General features: G+C 35.5%; 1 protein-coding gene across 1 annotated transcript in view; it reads left to right on the forward strand.

Moving 5' to 3' along the window:
* LOC106106126 (glycerol-3-phosphate acyltransferase 1, mitochondrial) overlaps positions 1–18,301 on the forward strand; it is a 27,520-nt gene extending 9,219 nt beyond the window's left edge. Inside the window, 14 exon segments of the mRNA XM_013286665.1 lie at positions 17–225; positions 5,983–6,147; positions 6,554–6,747; positions 8,706–8,942; positions 9,158–9,250; positions 9,373–9,467; positions 10,649–10,884; positions 11,640–11,838; positions 12,380–12,564; positions 13,562–13,697; positions 14,220–14,413; positions 14,961–15,097; positions 15,950–16,095; positions 16,556–18,301. Coding sequence (XP_013142119.1) covers positions 17–225; positions 5,983–6,147; positions 6,554–6,747; positions 8,706–8,942; positions 9,158–9,250; positions 9,373–9,467; positions 10,649–10,884; positions 11,640–11,838; positions 12,380–12,564; positions 13,562–13,697; positions 14,220–14,413; positions 14,961–15,097; positions 15,950–16,095; positions 16,556–16,755 — 2,426 coding nt within the window. The 3' untranslated portion in view covers positions 16,756–18,301.
* Positions 18,302–18,499: the final 198 nt, after the last annotated feature.

An 18,499-nucleotide genomic window follows, 5' to 3' on the forward strand; every position in this document is an offset into this window, starting at 1 on the left:
AGTTTTTCTTAGTTGTAAAATTCTGTAAGAAAGGCATATTTGGGTAGACAGAGGTTTTTTTTGTAAATAATTGGTGTAGTAATGTTCATATTTTGATGTATTTGTTTGCAGTCACGCACATCGGCACTATACCGAGTTAAAGAAGGTCCGGTGGTGCCTCCGCCTCAGCCCCCCGCGCGTCCACCCGCCGGCCTCGCGTGTGCTCGCTGTGCACCGCTTTCTAGGGTAAATATTGTAGTTAAATTCATATTTTTAATATAATGTGATTTAGTAGCGAAATTTAATCATTAAAAAATGTCTTTTTTAAAATCCCCTCGCTAAGTTCTAAAATGCAACGCTATTGGTCGAAGCAAGAACTTATCTGTTATGGCGTCCTTGTGTTGTCAATACACAGTTCATTTACGTTAGTTTATATAGAAGTTCATTCTAGAAGTATTTTACTGTAAACACGATATCAAAACTAGCTTAGCCAATGTTGTACTTTGTTGTTTTTTTTTTTACATTGAAAATTGACGTCACGTGTCTGAAGCCAACTCCGGTTGCATTTTAGTCGCACGAAAATGATCGTAATTTTATTTTTAATTAACTCAATGGTTGAATTTTTTCAAGTTTAATATTTTTTCTGGTTATCTTTTAACATGTAGAAACATTAAAAAAACATCTCCTATTGTTTTTCGTAATTTTTGGTTAAATTAAAGACTAATCTGTAGTATTACAAAATTATCTACACAATGGAGTAAAAACGCACAATTCCGTGTCTCACAATGTTTGGTGTTGACCTTCGCAGCTTATCAGCCACAATGCTTCAAGTCGTCGAACCCACGTTTGTTCTCAAGAATCGTCCTTCAATCGCTCGTTGTACGCGACTAGTTATACCCTGCGGGTTTTTCCGTTCACATTTTTTTGTTATAAGCTACGTATTGACTGACCGAAGGGCGTCCAAAGCAACCATACAAAGAAAATGTCCAGCTAGCTTGGATTCACTTATAGATTATTTTTTAATTAAATTACGACACTATAAAGTTTGCAATTAGACTGCTGTTTTGTCAGGGCAAGCATACTTAGGCGCTAAAATACTTATGGGGTCTTAACTTCTTTAGTTTAAAAAGAGTTACGTTAAATAAATCTCTAACAGCAAAAAAGAAATTCGGTATCTCTACGATGTTTATTTTGATTTGTATTATTTTTCGTGACTATTTTAATGGATGCAATAATAACAAATCAAAAACAGTATGCAATAAAAGATTAAGATAAGCGCATGTTTACAACGTATGAATTTGAAATTAATTTTTTGTACATTTATTATATAACTTCGTAATATTATGGTAGAGGTATTTCTCAGAGAACAATGAATTTAAAAATTATTATTGCTTTAGAGGTTAACAAAATTATCACTTGGAAATCAAGACACGAGTTAAATTAGTAACTAATACATTAGTAGAGATAACTCATAATATTATTCATTACACATGTACAGTGGCGATCTCTGGTCCTATTGTAGTTACAGAAAAAATGTTTTGACGTAGCGAGTGTTTAGAGAGCTAAAAGCAAAAGTCGTCTACTCTCCCAGTACCCCTAACCTTTACCGACCATAATGTTTCAAATACGTCCAATACCTTTAAAAGTGTATAGCTTTAAATGTAGGACACCGCCAGTAAACCTCACTGTACTTGTAATGAGGCGGACTCTAATTGAACTGATGAAAAATGAGCGATGTTTTCGTGACTTAACATTGTTTAGGTGGTTTTTTATTTGCTTTTGTTTTAATAGCATCGTAAAAACATCGTTATTTCATTGGTCGTCTTTGTCATTCGATAAATATCGGCTCACGCACCATTGTTCGCTCGTGTCGTACTTTGAACTGCCAATCAGTGTTTACATTCCTATCTGTGTAGACAATACTATTGATGTGGTTTATTTATGTGTATAGAGGTAACAGTACAGTGGTTAAATAGCCTCTTTATGTAGATTTTTCGTACTACCTTATTCTGAGTTTTACAGCAGCTGTCGCCAGCCCATGTAAGCCAGGTCTAGAGGAGAGTTACCATTTACATGGTCTTATTTGAAGTAGGGTTTATGTCTATTTTACATTTTAAAGGGTGCAGCTGCCCCCCCCCCCTTCTTCCCTCCTGGCGACGACCTTATGCGGCACTAAGAAGAGTCTATTTAATTTCGTAGATTAACTCTATGTCATATATTTAAGAAAGGTTAATATTTTTCACAAATAAGTAATATTGGATTTGGCAATGGGACAAGGATCGCTTTAAACTTAAGTTATTCTTATTAAGTCAAAATCATGCCGTGGGCTTCCACTACGAGTGTTGTATGTTTTTGTAAGTATTTTCCCCAGTTGGAATTCTCAGTTACGTTAGACAACTTCGATAGAAGCCTTCTCGTAAATCTGTTTTCTATGATCGATTGTCGGTCAAATGTCAATACGTATCTGCTAAATAATATTTTGTAAGGAAATATCATATTACGCAATAACATCGATACGCGGCGTGTTGACTATGTGATCGGTGAACCTTGTTATCTTTGTATAATTATATTATGTTAATTATATTTATATTTATCTATGAAACAATGTGCCCTTACGACTGGTGAAATTCATTTGAAAACTTCGTATTAAGTTGAACGACGGGAAATAATCCTAATTCCATTAATTTTTCGTTTTAATTTAATTAATAAGACTAACAATTTATTCTTATAAATACGTGGCCTCTAAATACCTTAGGGTTCTTTTGGATTGTGATGTTCTTGTGATTTTGTCTTTTTGTCTTAATTTATAAATCCTTAACAGATATCTGTATCGGTTTATAACATTGTTAGGTATCGTATGTAAGTTTGGTTTACCTTTTTAATTTAATTCCTAATCTTAATTCTTCTATGGATGTTTAGATGAATGTTAGAAAGTTCTTCCAGAACGGTTGTATGTATTTGGATGATATGTATAAAAGTGCCTATGAACTCAAAGGCAACAAAATATTACTACGTATCTCGCGGATGGATATATGGTGAAAGCTATTTGGAATATGATTACCTACTTTCGTGAATCTACTATCTACGCGATTTAACTAACGTTTATAAATTTAATATTGCGTATTTAAATTAGACACAATTATGCGTAGATGACGCGACGGTAACTGAATACCGTTATGTAGCCTCAGGTGAATCAAAGCGAATTCATTCACGTCCTTGGAGCCTTGGTTGAGTTAGTGAATTATACTAGAATGTCATGGACAAGAGCATGTTAAAATTTTGAAAATATGTTGTTTCCACGACATATGAGTTGTGTAAGACATCGTAAGTATTGTAGAAATGATTACACCTTGGCTCTATTCGATCCCCATTTGCTTACAAAGTCTACGGATGTAACGGCCTACGGAGGTTAGATATTCCTCTCAAAGGTCTGAAAAGGGCTCCTAGAATGTTCAGCTGAATTAACAATTACTTAAATGAATGTTATAGCATACCGAGGGCTTCAGAACAGCTAAAGCTAAGATATGTTTCATATCTTGAGCCAAAATTATAGAGCATCAAAGTATAGACCAGTGTTATTGACCGATTTCCAAAAAAAGAGGTACACAATTCGTTTGTTTTTTTTTTTGTTGTTTCAATTTGATCTCAAACATGGTCTTTGTATCTTGTATTATTATTTAATAAAGAAGTGTCATACATATCACGTATTCCACTTCCTGGTGACGTCATCACGGGACATCCTAACAGACAGACTTTGTTTTCACCGATTAGCATAAGTTCTTTGTTCCTTGTTCCTTGACCTTAAGTACACAAGCGCGCGCGGAATATTTACATTGTCCTCGGAAAATTGTACATTGAGTAAAGATATATGGTCTGTCGCAAACATTTAACTTATTAGGAAACAATTGTTCTGTTAGTTTTATTTATTCTGAGTTCGTTGTTCTTACAAGATAGGGAAATAAATTTTTATTTAGCTACAATAAGGGAAATAAAATCGTTAAAGAATGTATTGTATTGTGCTTATATTCTCGTTTTATTTGAACAATGCAAATTGTAATGTAAATAGCACGGAACGTACTTGCCGTTAGTTACGCGTTTACTTTTAAATGAACGGGCTTGAACTGAGAATGGATCTCGGAGCTTAATTTCTATTTAACTGTAATTGTGTTAACTGCCAGATACTGGATTGTAAAATTTTACTAATATTACAAGCGCTACGCACTGCTGAACGGATCTTGGTAGAATTTGGCTTAGATGTATAGGATAGTCTAGAAAGAACACATAGGTTACTTACTTTTGTTGTTTTTTTTTTAATTTCACACGCAATTACGGAAAAGTTTAGTAACTTAATGAGAGTAGGTTAGAAAGAGAGTCTAATCTTTTCAATAAAATAAGGGCTATATCGCCGCGATAAAAAAAAAAAACAATTTTATATCGAACAGTTTAATTTGACCAAATATGCTGAAAACGCAGTTATCCGAAACAGAAATGCTTTAGTCTTAGTCTAGTCTTAGTCTTAGTAAAAGTCTTTAAGTGATTTCGTGATGGAATGCAAATTTAAATAATGGCAAAAGGAACTATAGTCCCAAGTGTATTGAGCAAGCCCCTGTACAGTCAATGACGAGAAATACCGACGTTGGAAGGAAGGCCGCTGTATCTATATTCTAGTCTCGATCTATAGTGTGGATGCCTTGGTTAACTTTGTCCCTAAAGTTTTCCTCGTTAAAGTGCCTTACTTACTTATTGATTAACTTTTCTTAAAAGTAAATTTGAATAACTACTTGTTATTACTGTCCGATGTCTTCATCAAGCTTAAAAAATGTAGGAATTCGACTTAATAAGCTTTTTGAACTTTTATACGAAGATATGCAAAAGTCCTTGGAAAATGTATAGCAGTGAATATTGTTGCATAAATAATTTCTAAACGCTCATTGATGCATCGTCGTTCTCATGTCTGCAACTGACAGACCGCTTTATATTCCAAATTTAAACACAAAAGCGCGCGAGCCGCGGTGGCGTGACATCGCCGACCAACCGGCTTCCTCGCGCTCGGTGCGTCGACCTCGTATGCATGTAGATTAAAAAAAGTAAAATGGCAAATGTGTGGCCAGTGTCAAATTAAATCCTTTTATTTTTTAAAGTTTATGGCTTTATAAGGGACATAATGAGTGCTTTGTAATACCTGTCATAAACATAATGTATGCAGCTAATGTGAGATAGTTCCCACGCTAAAAATTAGGAAATTGAATTCTCTCTCTCTCTTGCAAATTTGTTTTGGCAGTAGAAAGCCAACGGTAAATCCAAAGCACGCGCGGCGATTATCGCTAAACATTGTCGCATCGTATGTCATACCATAGACTTTGTTTATCGCTAGTTTATTTTTAAAACTTCTAACGTCGCGTGCGGAACACAAATAACTCACCTGCGTACATCGCATCTTATACGAGCTATTTTAATCGTTGTTTATACAATAAATGTGATAATAACTAAGCGCACGATTTCAAATTAAAACACCGTTATAATAACAATTAAACAAGATACTGTATGTTATTCGTCTTGTGTTCAAAGTGCGAACAGAATTTTTAAATTCTCCTGCATTCTTCTCTTTCTCCCTCTCTTCATCACATATTTATACTCTGCTGTGAGTGCTAACACTGGCAGCACTACAAGCGCACTGTGTACGGTATCTGTGATACACCTTTTTTACCATGACAGGGAGGGGGAGGGTAACTAAGATACGCGACATTGTGTATTCCGCGATTCACACTTGGCCAGAGCAATTAGTCAGTTGCAACTAGTCGTAAATTGTATGGACACACTGGCCCCATATAGCGTTCACACTGTACCAGTTGATTGATAGTCCAGTTTTTGAGCATAAATGTCCAACTGTACTGGTCAAGCGTGAAACTTCCGTTATTTGTAGATTTGTGGCGGCGTTTTCTGTCCAGCGCACGGGGTAGAGTGACCTAACACCATTTTAATTCCTTTACTGTTTGTCCACAGGAATCATGGCACGATCCGAAGGCCAGCGAGTCAGGTTCAGTGATCAACATACTGGATATTGGCCGACAGAACTTCGCTAATGGTGGTGTGGTGTCGCGATACCTCTGCGATCTGGCTCAGTGTGTGAACCTAGTCAACTACGACTACAAGGATGTAGTGCCGAGCGTGAGTAAATTTATTAAGATCCCTCTTCCACTAGCCCGACTAATAATCGCAGTTTCGAGCAGCTAGACGCACTAGTGGAAGAACAAAACACAACAGGATATATAGCTAGCCGTCAGAATTATTCCGCAAAAAAATAAAATAATAACTTTCAGAATAGTTTTTCATAGTAACATGTGTAATGTATTAACATAAGATCATTGTATGCTTATTGTTTGTAATTTACAAACTGAAATTAAAAAAATAGCCGGTAGTTTAACGACGCAACCTCTGACCTGTCACCTGTTTTAGTAATTTAGTAATATATTAAAATTAGTTATTATACGGAATTTGGAATTGTTAGTGGAAAGTCACGGCAATGTAAGAAAATCATAGCATATATAAATTTTCCTGTCATATTTATTTTCAGGTGGTGAAAGATGAACGATTCCAACGTGCCATAGAAGATACGACACAAGAAGAGATGAGGAAATCAAATGGTGTCAAACCAGACGGTGTCTCTCAGAGTTCTCACAGATATACTGAGATCAGAAGAAAAGTGGAGGCTCGTGCTATGAAGGTGCTTATGGATATCAGCTCTGCGATGTCTAATAATGTTCTCAGGTTAGTACTTATACCCTTATCATACTAATCATACTAATATTATAAATGCGAAAGTTTAGATGGATGGATGTTTGTTAGAGTTTGTAGCCTAAACGGCTGTACGGATTTCGATGAAATTTGGCATAGACGTAGAGGATACTCTGGAAGAACACATAGGCCACTCAGTTTTGTTTTTTTTTAATTGCACGCGGACGGAGTCGCGGGTAAAAGCTAGTTGTCAATTTAAAACATTGCCATCCTTCTCAGACTATATAAACAGAACAGTGTTTTAATACAAAATTTATGGCGGCACGGTTTTAGTTAAAGTAATAAAAGTTGTTCACATGTAATGTAGTTTGATAGACAAATTAACTAGTTTTACTTGAATTATTTACAATCTTGAGCACACGTTATTCAAAAATTACATTTAATGTAATAAATACAAATTATAAACTAAATATTCAGAAGAAGGGCGATTGCTATTAATATTAATTCGATTATCAATGCCCTTAACGTATTTCCGAATTGTTAATCTATTACGTAACTTTAATCTTTGAGAAGTTCAAGGTACTAGATACTAACTATATCGTTCGGTTTTGTTTAAAAAACTTCACTTTTTGTTAAAGAATAGGGAAGTATGAGGAAAGTAAAGATACTAATGTGATCGATATTTTGAAATGTTATAATTAAACGCAAACTTTGTTACTGCAAATTTGGACCATCCGTTACGGCGTTTTGAGATAGCGGAATTAAGAAAAAAAGTAGCCTATAATATGGCCGACTATGTCAGCTACCATTTAGTGAAAGTCCGGTCGAAATCTGCCTAACCCTTTCGGATATAACTCGGAACAAACGCGGCTTGCAAACAGACAGACAGACAAAAAATTTTTAAATGCGCTTTTCGTTATCAGCAACACAAATACGTCATCGTCCCGAAATCTAGAATTTTTCTTTTGTTAATAGACACTCTAATTTTGCTATATGTATATAGATGTATGTACAGGTGTCGATTTTATAGACATATTCATTATTGCCAGATATGAGTTTTAATACTTTGACCTTGAATTAATTGACCTCGTTGATACAGTGTTAACCAGTCTTACATAATGGACGGTCATTAAATACTGGCACTGGAATAATGTCAAACGAAGAATATAGAGAAAATGGCTTAAACGGTAGCACTGTTATGAGGAGGAAAGAATGTCATGGGACAAGAACTTTATGAATTTCTTCCCGTGCGGCTTCATCCGCATGGAATTATATAAACTTTATTTTATTATTTACATGTGTCAAATTATCAATTGCAAATGTCAAAATGACATGACATGATGACAAAGCATGGTAACGTTCCTTCGTTGATGTTGGCAGGAACTTATAGTCTCTTTCCCACATTAGGGTTTTTAGCCAAAATATTTACTCCCTAAGTTTAATGGGGTGAAAATATATAGCGTGACGTAAGTGTAGGACTTTTTATTAAAAAAAGGATTATTTAAAAGTATGCTGTAATTACTGACATCTTAGGCAACAAAGAAGTGTGTGTTTACGCTTTATTATAATAGTATAGAAGTATAGATATGACTAGTAGTAGAGCCCGCGTTTATATCTTCGCACTGCAAGGCCCGTCGATGACGAACACCCTTATAAGAAAACAATGGGAAGAGAATGTGATTAGAATTAGTCCCACTTTACGCCTATAGTATAAAGAAAACATTAAGGGACTGTCCTACCAAATTGTAAATTGTCTGTTAAAAATCGAACGTGTACAATATTGATGGAAATATCGGATTTTGTTCGCTTATCTGACAGTGACGTCATTTTTAAGCTGTCTGAGCTTCGGCTGAACGGATTTCGATGAAATTTGGAGTAGATGTAGAGGATAGTCTGGAAGAACGCATAGGCTACTCACTTTAGTTTTTTCTTTATTTCCACGCGGACGGAATCGCGGACGAAAGTTAGTTACAATATAAATTCCTTTCCAGATTAGTTGCGTGGTTATGCCACAAGGCGATACGTCGCATCGCAGGCGGCGGTTGCAGTACACGCTTCGCGTGTGTCGAGCGCCTTCGCCGGGCAAAAGCCGCGGGTCTGCCGCTAGTGTTTGTGCCCCTGCATCGCTCGCACTTTGATTACATTCTAGTCACCTTTACATTGTATCTTACGGGATTGCGGCCGCCTTTAGTAGCTGCGGGAGATAATATGAGGATACCTTTCTTTGGGTGAGTTTTAAAATGGTACTAGTGCCTTAATTGTATTTTCAACGTTCCAACGGTTATGGAAAATGTTATACAATCTGGACTTTCCTAGTCTAGACTAGATTAAGTTATTAGTGGTGATTAAGACACCTTGTTTTGTAAAGGAGTCTCGTAACTTACTGGTCATTTTTATCTTCATAATAAATTTAAATGTATTTCAATAGTTAAATTTGTTGCAGTTGGATTTTGCGCGGTTGCGGGGCTTTTTACATCAGACGACGAGTCGATGGCTCTGAATATCACGGAGATCCTGTTTATAAATCAGCTCTTAGGTAAATATTAAAATAGATTTCTTTGTTTTATAAAAAAAAATATGATTAACTTATTAAAACTTTCGTGAGAGTTTTAGTCGTGTTATAAATCATATAAAAACATATGAAATTTATTTTGTCAGGGCCTACATCCTTAACAGTTTGGGAGCGAATAACAACTTGGAGTTCTTTATAGAGGGAGGACGGACAAGGACGGGAAAACCACAGCCGCCGAAAGGTTAACTTTTTATTGTTTACTAGCTATTGCTAGCGACTTTGTCCACTTGGAATTTAAAATTATAGGCTATTTACTGATAACGCAGATTATTAATAATGAAAAAAATTTAAAAATCGGCCCAATAGTTTTTGAGTTATTTCGAAACTTTATAATATTAGTATAATTTGGTATAGATTTATATAATCATACCACTTTTCCTTTTAGCATGAAATAAATGTAATTCTAAGAATAGTCAATATAAAATTTTGATGGAAATCTTAATCATTAACAATTCAATGTAATAAAAATCCTTTTGCCAATATAAAAAAATTGCAAATACTCTTATATCTTTCTATTTATTATTTTTTGTCGTATTTCAAATTTCCTTAAAGCAATATTAAAGAGATTTATCGTGTATTTAAGTAGATTTTTTTTGCTAACAATGACAATCATATTTACGACTGAATATTTGTTTGGCCTTTGACATTGACGTTATTAATTTCATTCAATGTATTTTTTTATTGTTTCCTGCTGTCTTGGATAGTAAAGGTGAAATAACTGGTAGGTAAGCAATTGCGAGTGACACCTTCGACTAAACTATCGCACAACTGTTTTGTCTCGCTTTGATTATATAGAGGCGCACACAACTGTTTAGTTGTGCAACTAAACAGTTGAATTGGCTGTGAAACAATTGACAATCGACAATTGTGTGATAAGAGTTGTGCGCCCTCTATTAATTAATAATAACAAAATAAGACAAGTTTTAAAATGCTCTCCATACATTTTTACCTCTTCTAAATTGCCCGTACTAGATATTTTTTATCTCGTTTCAGGATGTACTCGTAAATAGAAGAGATGACAATACATTATGTGTGATTGTTACATAATGGGTACATTTTTAAATTATGCTGGAAACTATTAGAGATAATTGATATGGAAATTTAATAACGTCTATAAGGCGTTAATGTTAAAATGTTTTATTCTTATATATTATACTAGCTATTCTAGTTACTCGCGACTTCATTAGCGCAAATAAAATATGCCCTATTTTACTCACAGATAAATTACCTCTTAATGGGGAAAGAATTATTAAAATCGGCGCAATAGTTTTTATATAAATCAACATACAAAAATACAAATCTTTCCTCTTTATAACATTAATATAGATATCGTATTTAAAATGTTTTTTTTTCGTATTACAGCTGGTATCCTATCAGTAATAATGGACGCGTACCTCGACGGTACTATCGACGACGCTCTCCTAGTGCCGGTAACACTGAACTACGAGCGTCTGGTCGACGGCAGCTTTGTCCGCGAGCAGCTCGGCATGCCCAAACAGATGGAGACCTTCTGGTCGGCTCTGCGCGGCATCTGGAGGACTCTGAATACCAACCACGGCGGGATAAGGGTTGATTTCAATCAACCAATATCGCTTAAGGTCAGTTTTGTATATGGTCAATTGTCGCAGTTGAAGGGTTGAATTTAGGTATGAACTATCAATTGCGGCGGTAGAAGGGTTAAAGTTGAGACTGTTGTTTTGTTAAAAACTACTTATGTTTGATGTGTAATTAATTTTTATTAATTTGTATATTCCAATTTTATTCGACTAAATTTTAATAATTTAAAGTTTTGAAATATTTTTTAGTAATCTGTGCCCTCTGGCTGTTGTTAATCTATGAAAAAATATGTGTCAATGTAACACATCAAGGACAATTGTGTATTTAAAATTATATAATTTAAAGATTTATTTGTAAGTTTGTTATAAAAAAAACAACTATTAAATTTTCCCCTTAGGCAGAGACTGGTCTCCAAACTATGGTGGTGCCCTATGTGATCACCAGGCCCCTATAAAAACCTATTATTTCACCTATTAAAAATAACAATGTTTATGGGAAATTGAGAGTCTGATTCCTAGACTCCAGGTCCGTTATTTATGAGCCAGGGCTCTTCCGTCTTAGTGCTAAATTATCAAGGCCATATAATAAAAATCTATTTTTAATATAAGTAGGTTTTTTAATTTACTAATATTTCTTTTACCATTCCAACTACGCTCTAAGCTTGTGCTATACGGTTTACAAGTCGAATGGCGGGATTCGAACCCTTGACCACGTAATCTGAAATCCGTACCACTAACCATTAATCTATTGGCGCTTGTATTAAAATAAAAATTGAAACACTTAATTTTGTGAACAGGAGCTGGTGACGTCATTCCAGAAGTACAACTACTTGAAAGCGCCCATCGAGCGCTGTCTTACGCCGCCCAATAACAACCTGGCAGTGAACTTGGATCGACAGATCCTGTACAACCACAGTCATTCCAGTCTGTATGGAGCTGATGTCAGCACTGACCACAAGATGATGGTTGAAGCCATCGGAAGACATCTCGTATATGGTTAGTTGATACCCTGTTATTATTCCAGTACAGTGAAATCCAGCGCTGGTTTACAACTGGTAAAATGTTCATACTGATCTTTATGGGCATTGCTAGTAGATAATCTAGGGGGGCTAGTAAGCCCCCCTAGATTATCTAGATTACTACTCCCTAGATTACTACTGTAAGGATGCATTTTTTCTGAAGATAATCTTACTAATATTATAAATCTGAAAGTATGGTAGGCTAAACGGCTGAACGAATCTTAATGAAACTTAGTATGTATACTATAGTCTGAAAGAACACATAGATTATTTACATATGTTTTATTTTTAATTCCACACGAACGAAGTCGCGGGCGAAAGCTAGTGTATTAATAAAAATTAACAAGTCGTTTTTGACTTATCTACACGGGTCTCTAAGGATTGTAGGAACCTCCGTGTTTTGTATTAATGTTATACAATTTTCGCCTTTAGCGACGTCTATGTAGACATTAACAGAGCGTCATGCCAGTCCAGCGATCGAATCCAGTACAATATATAAATCTGCGTATGTATTCCAGATGCAGCACAATCGACAGCCCTGATGAGTACTAACGTGCTATCGTACGTGCTGCTGACGGAGCAGCGCGCAGGCTGCAGTGTACAGCAGTTGCAGCGTAGCGCAGCTGCGCGCGGCGCTGCGCTGCTGCAGGCGGGCAGGGACCTCGGCTACACCGGCGATACTGCTGCGCTCGTCAAACACGCTGTAAGTATACTAGCGGCTCCGGATCTTGATATTAAAACTTTACTAGCTCTCGCCCGCGATTTCGTCCGCGTAGAACTAAACAAAAGTAAGTAGCCAATGTGTTCCTTCAGACTATCCACATATATGCCAAATTTCATCAATATCTCATCATCACCAGCTCACTATACGTCCCCACCGAGGGGCTCGGTTCCTACCCTAAATTACGGTGATTAGGCCATAGTCAACCACGCTGGCCAAGTGCGGGTTGGTCGACTTCACACATATCTTTGAACTTCTTCGCCGATATGTGCAGGTTGCATCACGATGTTTTCCTTCACCGTGAGAACGTCGGGTAAATTATGTACATATGAAAATTCGAAAAATCGAAAATCACATTGGTACACGGCGGGGTTCAAACCCAAGACCTGTAGATTACAAGTCAAGTGCTTAAACCACTGAGCCACCGACGCTCTTTAATATCTGTTTAGCAGTTTTGGCGACTAACTCTAATTCTAATTCGTCCATCTAAACTTTCGCATTTATATTAGTATGATTGCATCTGTGGAATTTTCAATTTATTCATTTTATTTAATTTATTACAAATGTCAATTTAAATGCACAAATGAACTACAATTTGATATTTGATAACAATTATTGTTACTATGGCAACCTTGATTCTCGATGTTGTCAATTTGTAATTTTTGTCCCTTTTCCGCTTGGTTTTATCCAAATTATTTACTCCCTAAGTTCAATAGCGTAAAATGTGGCCTAAAGCGTGTCGTAAGTGTAGGGCATTTTATTAAAGAAAGAATTATTCAACAATATGCTGTGAATGCTGATATTCTACATAACTAAGTAGTGTGTGTTTACGCTTTATTACATTATAGATAACATGCTGTTTATATAGAGCCTTATTTAAAAATAAAAAAATGTCAAGATTGCTTACGCTTTATTATATTAGTATGGGATATAAATTGTCCGTATGTTTCAATTTGTTAATATAAACATTGTTTTCTAGCTGGATATGCTTGGCCGTGGCCTAGTACGGCGTGACAGTCGGCAAGTGCGTGCCAATCTCACTATCTCAGCGGCGCTCGAACTCTCGTACTACGCGAACGCGCTCGTCGCACACTACGCAGCGCCAGCTATACTCGGTATGTAAAGGTTGTAGCGTATTTGACAACTTAACCTAGTATCAATTAGGAAATAAAATTAACAAAATTCTACGTTATGCTTCTATGCTCGTTCTTTCGACGCCCCGATTTCATAATTTTGTTTGTCTGTTAGTTTGTTTTGTTCGTATTGTTATTTAAACAATCAAATTTCATCATTCGCTCTGGTTATGTGACGAGAATGTTCCGTTGATACTGCAACCGCTACCAAATGATGATTATTTTTCATATTTGTGCCTATTTTTTAACCGTGAAATGTAAAACTGCGGCTAATAGCATCTTGAATCAGAAGACTTAACTGTGCACTTCACAAAACTGTATAAACTGACTAACTATTGTCTGTGAATCCGTCCGCGTGAAATTAAAAAAGGAGTAGCCTATATGTTTTTCCAGACTATCCTCTCTATGACTATATTTCAGGCTACAAACTTACCAACATCCATTTTCGCATTTATAATAATAAGATTGTGAATTAAATTAAATGAAATATGTCTCGACTTCCAGCTACCGCACTGGAGAGCATAGTATGCCGCAGCGAGGAGTCGGTGCGGCACAGCGAGCTGATAGAGTGTGCGCTGCAGCTGTGCGAGGTGCTGAGCCAGGAGTTCATCCTCTGCCCGCCCTGCACCCGCATCGAGGAGACCATGCTGGAAGCGCTGGGCGCGCTGCTCGCCGCTGACGTCATCGCTGAAGAACAGGTACTTTGGCATTTTAAATATATTGTTGCTCGACTTGTAGGAGGAATCTTACTAATATCATAAATGCTGAAGTATGGATGGATGATTTTTAGAATTCGTAGCCAAACCAAATCTCATCGAATTTGGTATTCGTCTGAAAGAAGAACACATCGGATACTCGCTTTTTTTTTCAATCGTCGAGTCGCAGGCGAAATGGTTTAGATGGATGTATTGAGGATGTTTGTTATAGTTTGTAGTTTAAACTGCTTAACAAATCTTTATGAAATATAGCATAGAAGTAGAAGATAGTATGGAAGAACACATAGGATACTCATTTTTGTTTTTTTTTTATTCATGAATGCAAAGGGGCAGGTGAAAGCTAGTTTTTTAAAAAATTTTAAAGTTGTGTTAACTCGTAGGAAATTACGATTAATTTGAAAGGATGAATTTATTATTTATTTAACTTTAAAATTAATTAAACAAAACATCTATTTCTTGGAGTGAAGTATAGAAAATATCATTTCTTTTTGTTTCTGAAGGATATCTATGAAGGATGTTAATTTTCCAGGATAATAATGGACTGGATGAACAGAGGTGGTCGCGCCGCTTCGCGAGGTGTTTGGAAGATGACGAAGACGAGGTCCGGGATCCAACTAGATATATCAAATATAGAGTCTCTAAGACACCTGAAGCTATCGCAGAGAGGTTAGTTAAAAAAAACAATATAGTTTTTTTTTTACATATTTCGATGCCTTCTATGTAAATAATTGTCATAAGACTAACATTTTTACAATGTGTATTGGTTACAATATGTACCCGTGCGGCTTCATCCGCATTAAATTATAAAAAAAATCTTTTATTGTTTATATCTTTGAAATGTTCTATTGTAAATGTCAAAATTCAGATGCACAAATGACAACGAAGGCCTTTGGTATTAGGTAACAATTACCGTTACCATGGCAACCTTGCTTCTTCAATCAGCTTGTAGTTTTTGACCCTTTCCCGCTTGACGTTATTTCTAAATGATTTACTATCTAAGTTTAATAGCGTGAAAATATAAAGCCTAAACCGTATCTTTATTGTAGGGCTTGTTAATTAAAAAAAGTCCTGACATCTCATATAACTAAGTAGTGTGTTTACGCTTTATTATATTACTAGATGTTTCCATGCGACTTCATTCGCATGAAATTATGAAAATTTTATTTTATTATTTACATTTATCAAATTATCAATTGCAAATGTCAAAATGACATGACATGATGTCAAACCATGGCAACCTTGCTTCCTTGATGTTGGCAACAACTTATGGTCTCTTTCCTACATTAGGGGTTTTATCCAACATCTTTACCTCTAAGTTTAACGACGTGAAAATATATAGCCTAAAGCATGACGCAAGTCTAGCGCTTTTTATTAAAGAAAGAGTTATTCAAAATATGCTGTAATTGCTAACATCTTAGGCAACAAAGAAGTGTGTGTTTACGCTTTATTATAATAGTATAGATAGTATAAATTGTGAGTATAAACAGTTAAAAATATGAATATTTCCATTATTTACAGACGAAGACTGCTATTAACTATCCGTCCACTGCTGGAAGCATACTCGATGACCTGCAGGAATGTGAGCAACGGCTTGCAGAAGACAGTCGTTACAAGCGCACTGGACGCATTAACTGAGGAATTCACACAGAACAGAATGCCATATGGTAAGTTATTCTCTTAACTTTCTACCGTTCCTGAAATATCTCAAAATAATCTGTTAAGAACAATTAAAAAATGTTGATTTATCCTACCACAATATTGTATTCCATGTAAGACAGTTAATATTAAAAAATCCAATGTTAGCCGGTTTTACGTACAATCGGGTAATCTGGCAGTGTTCTGTCTTACAGTTACAGTCGTTTACGTTAAACGTCGTCAGAGTTAAGATGATGCGGCACAATAACTAATAGGAAAACAAAAAATAGTCAGTCAGTCAGTGATAAACGAATTGTTTTTTTTATTATCCTGGTGTGTGCAACAAACAGCAATCTAATTGGTTATTTTATTAATACACAAGATAATATTTCTGTAAATGGAACACCGCGTATTTCCGCGATTGTACAAGAATATTGCAAGCGATAACATTTCAGTTGTATATTAATCAATATTTGTATCTATTTTCAGGGGAAGCAGTATCAACAGATGCAATAAGAAACTGTTTGAAATTGCTAAGGCAATGGGGTGTCGTAGAAATGTATTCTGAAGGAAGAGATAGAAAGCTTCGGATAGTCCCCCCGTATGACAACACTACCAACTGGGACCAAGTCTGTAATAATGTCTACAAGTTTAACATGGAAACCCCCTTACTAAGTGTTACCAAGTGAAAATATTAAAGTTGCCAAGTGTAAAGTGTCAACAAGTGTAATTGCCAAGTATAAAAGTGTCAACAAGTCTAGTTGTCAAGTGTAAAAGTGTCAACAAGTCTAGTTGCCAAGTGTAAAAGTGTCAACAATTCTAGTTGTCAAGTGTTAAAAAGATTATTTGACATGTGTAAAAGTATCAACAAGTATAGTTGTCAAGTGTGAAAATGTCGAGCAGCTTAGTTGTCAAGTGTAAAAGTTGATTACTGCCAAAGTGAAAAGGTCTTTGTCATGTGATAAACGAAGTGTGTATCCAGTGCAACTGTCAAATGTGATTCTAGGTTAAGTCAATCGGTGGAAGTCTTCTGGCTAGTACAAGAACTTAGTTACTTTAAGTTATGTAGTTTTAACTATTACTATCGACTTTGTGCTCAGGACTTTTTTTTATTGTAGTAGTTGACTGTTGTTATACATTGTTGTAAATCCACTTCAAATCTCCATGTCAAAACAGAGATAAGAAGTATCATAAACTGATCTGTATAAATGGATAGGTCAATGCTTGGAAATCACAGACTTTTCTTCCATTATGCTTAAAGCATCTTTAAATGTCAGGTCTATCTCTATCAGTGGAATCCACAACCGTCACCGACCAAGACCGTTTACAGTAAAATAAACAATATAGACTTAAGACTATGCAGTCTTTTAATTTAGGGAATATGGGATTGCATTTACATTTTGCAATTAATAATAATAGTGAAAAATTGACAAACAATGGGCTGTAGACCATAGACTATAGGATGTAGATCATAAACATTTGAATAAAAATAGATTAAAATGCATTGAATTTATTGACTTTAAGCTTTGTATGGTATGATCATATCTAGAACTACTAAGTTGAATATGTAACTATTTTAGTGTTATAGACATTTATAATTAGGAAAGATCGTAATTTATTTATGTATTTATTTATCTCATCCATAAGAAAATCTTATAGCAAATATTGTAAAATAATCCTCCAAAGCAGTAGGTTATTTTCACTTTAGTTGATTGTAATAGTGAAGTTTGTACAATACTAATGGCCATTTTCAACCAGCCTCTGTAGTGTTTGCTTGATAGGTGTCTATTTCCAACAATATAGTAAAATTATGAACTTTGCTGACACCTAAATTATGGTAAACTTATTTTCTTACTGGATTCTTTAAATAGCATTTAGGAGGTTCTAAAGATACATAAAAGAACCCTAATTTAAGGAGTTCTTGGTCAAAATATCCATCAGACGCGCTTATGACTAAAACTACAACCTCTACTAGAATTTTCTCCAATGACGTCATAATTGAGTTTTACAGTGTTCAAATATTTGAATTATGATGTAAGTGGCCCCTCTATAAAGAAGCGAGCCTACAATGTCCTCTAAAGCCGGCAACGCATCTGTAGTTCCTCTTGTGTTGCGGATGTCCACGGGCGGCGCTGACCACCTCTGTGTTCTCGCCACTCATTTGCCCCTTCTCTTATAAAAAAAGGGGCCACTTACATCATACTCCATGGGCAGTATTTTATTTTTTCATTAATGTTTGATTTCATTCTATTGTTTTCTCTTACTGTGAGTTTCCATTGTTGAAACTCTAGTATAGAAGTATACTGTCATCTCTGTTTTGTACGAAAGAATGAAAAGGATGACAGTATGTTCTTATTGGTGTTTCAGAAATGGAAATGAACAGTTTTCAATAACACAAAAATGTGATTGTTATTTTGTACTATATTTATTCTA

This window comes from Papilio polytes, unplaced genomic scaffold, assembly GCF_000836215.1.
Source record: "Papilio polytes unplaced genomic scaffold, Ppol_1.0 DF822400.1, whole genome shotgun sequence".
NCBI classification, from domain to species: Eukaryota; Metazoa; Arthropoda; class Insecta; order Lepidoptera; family Papilionidae; genus Papilio; species Papilio polytes.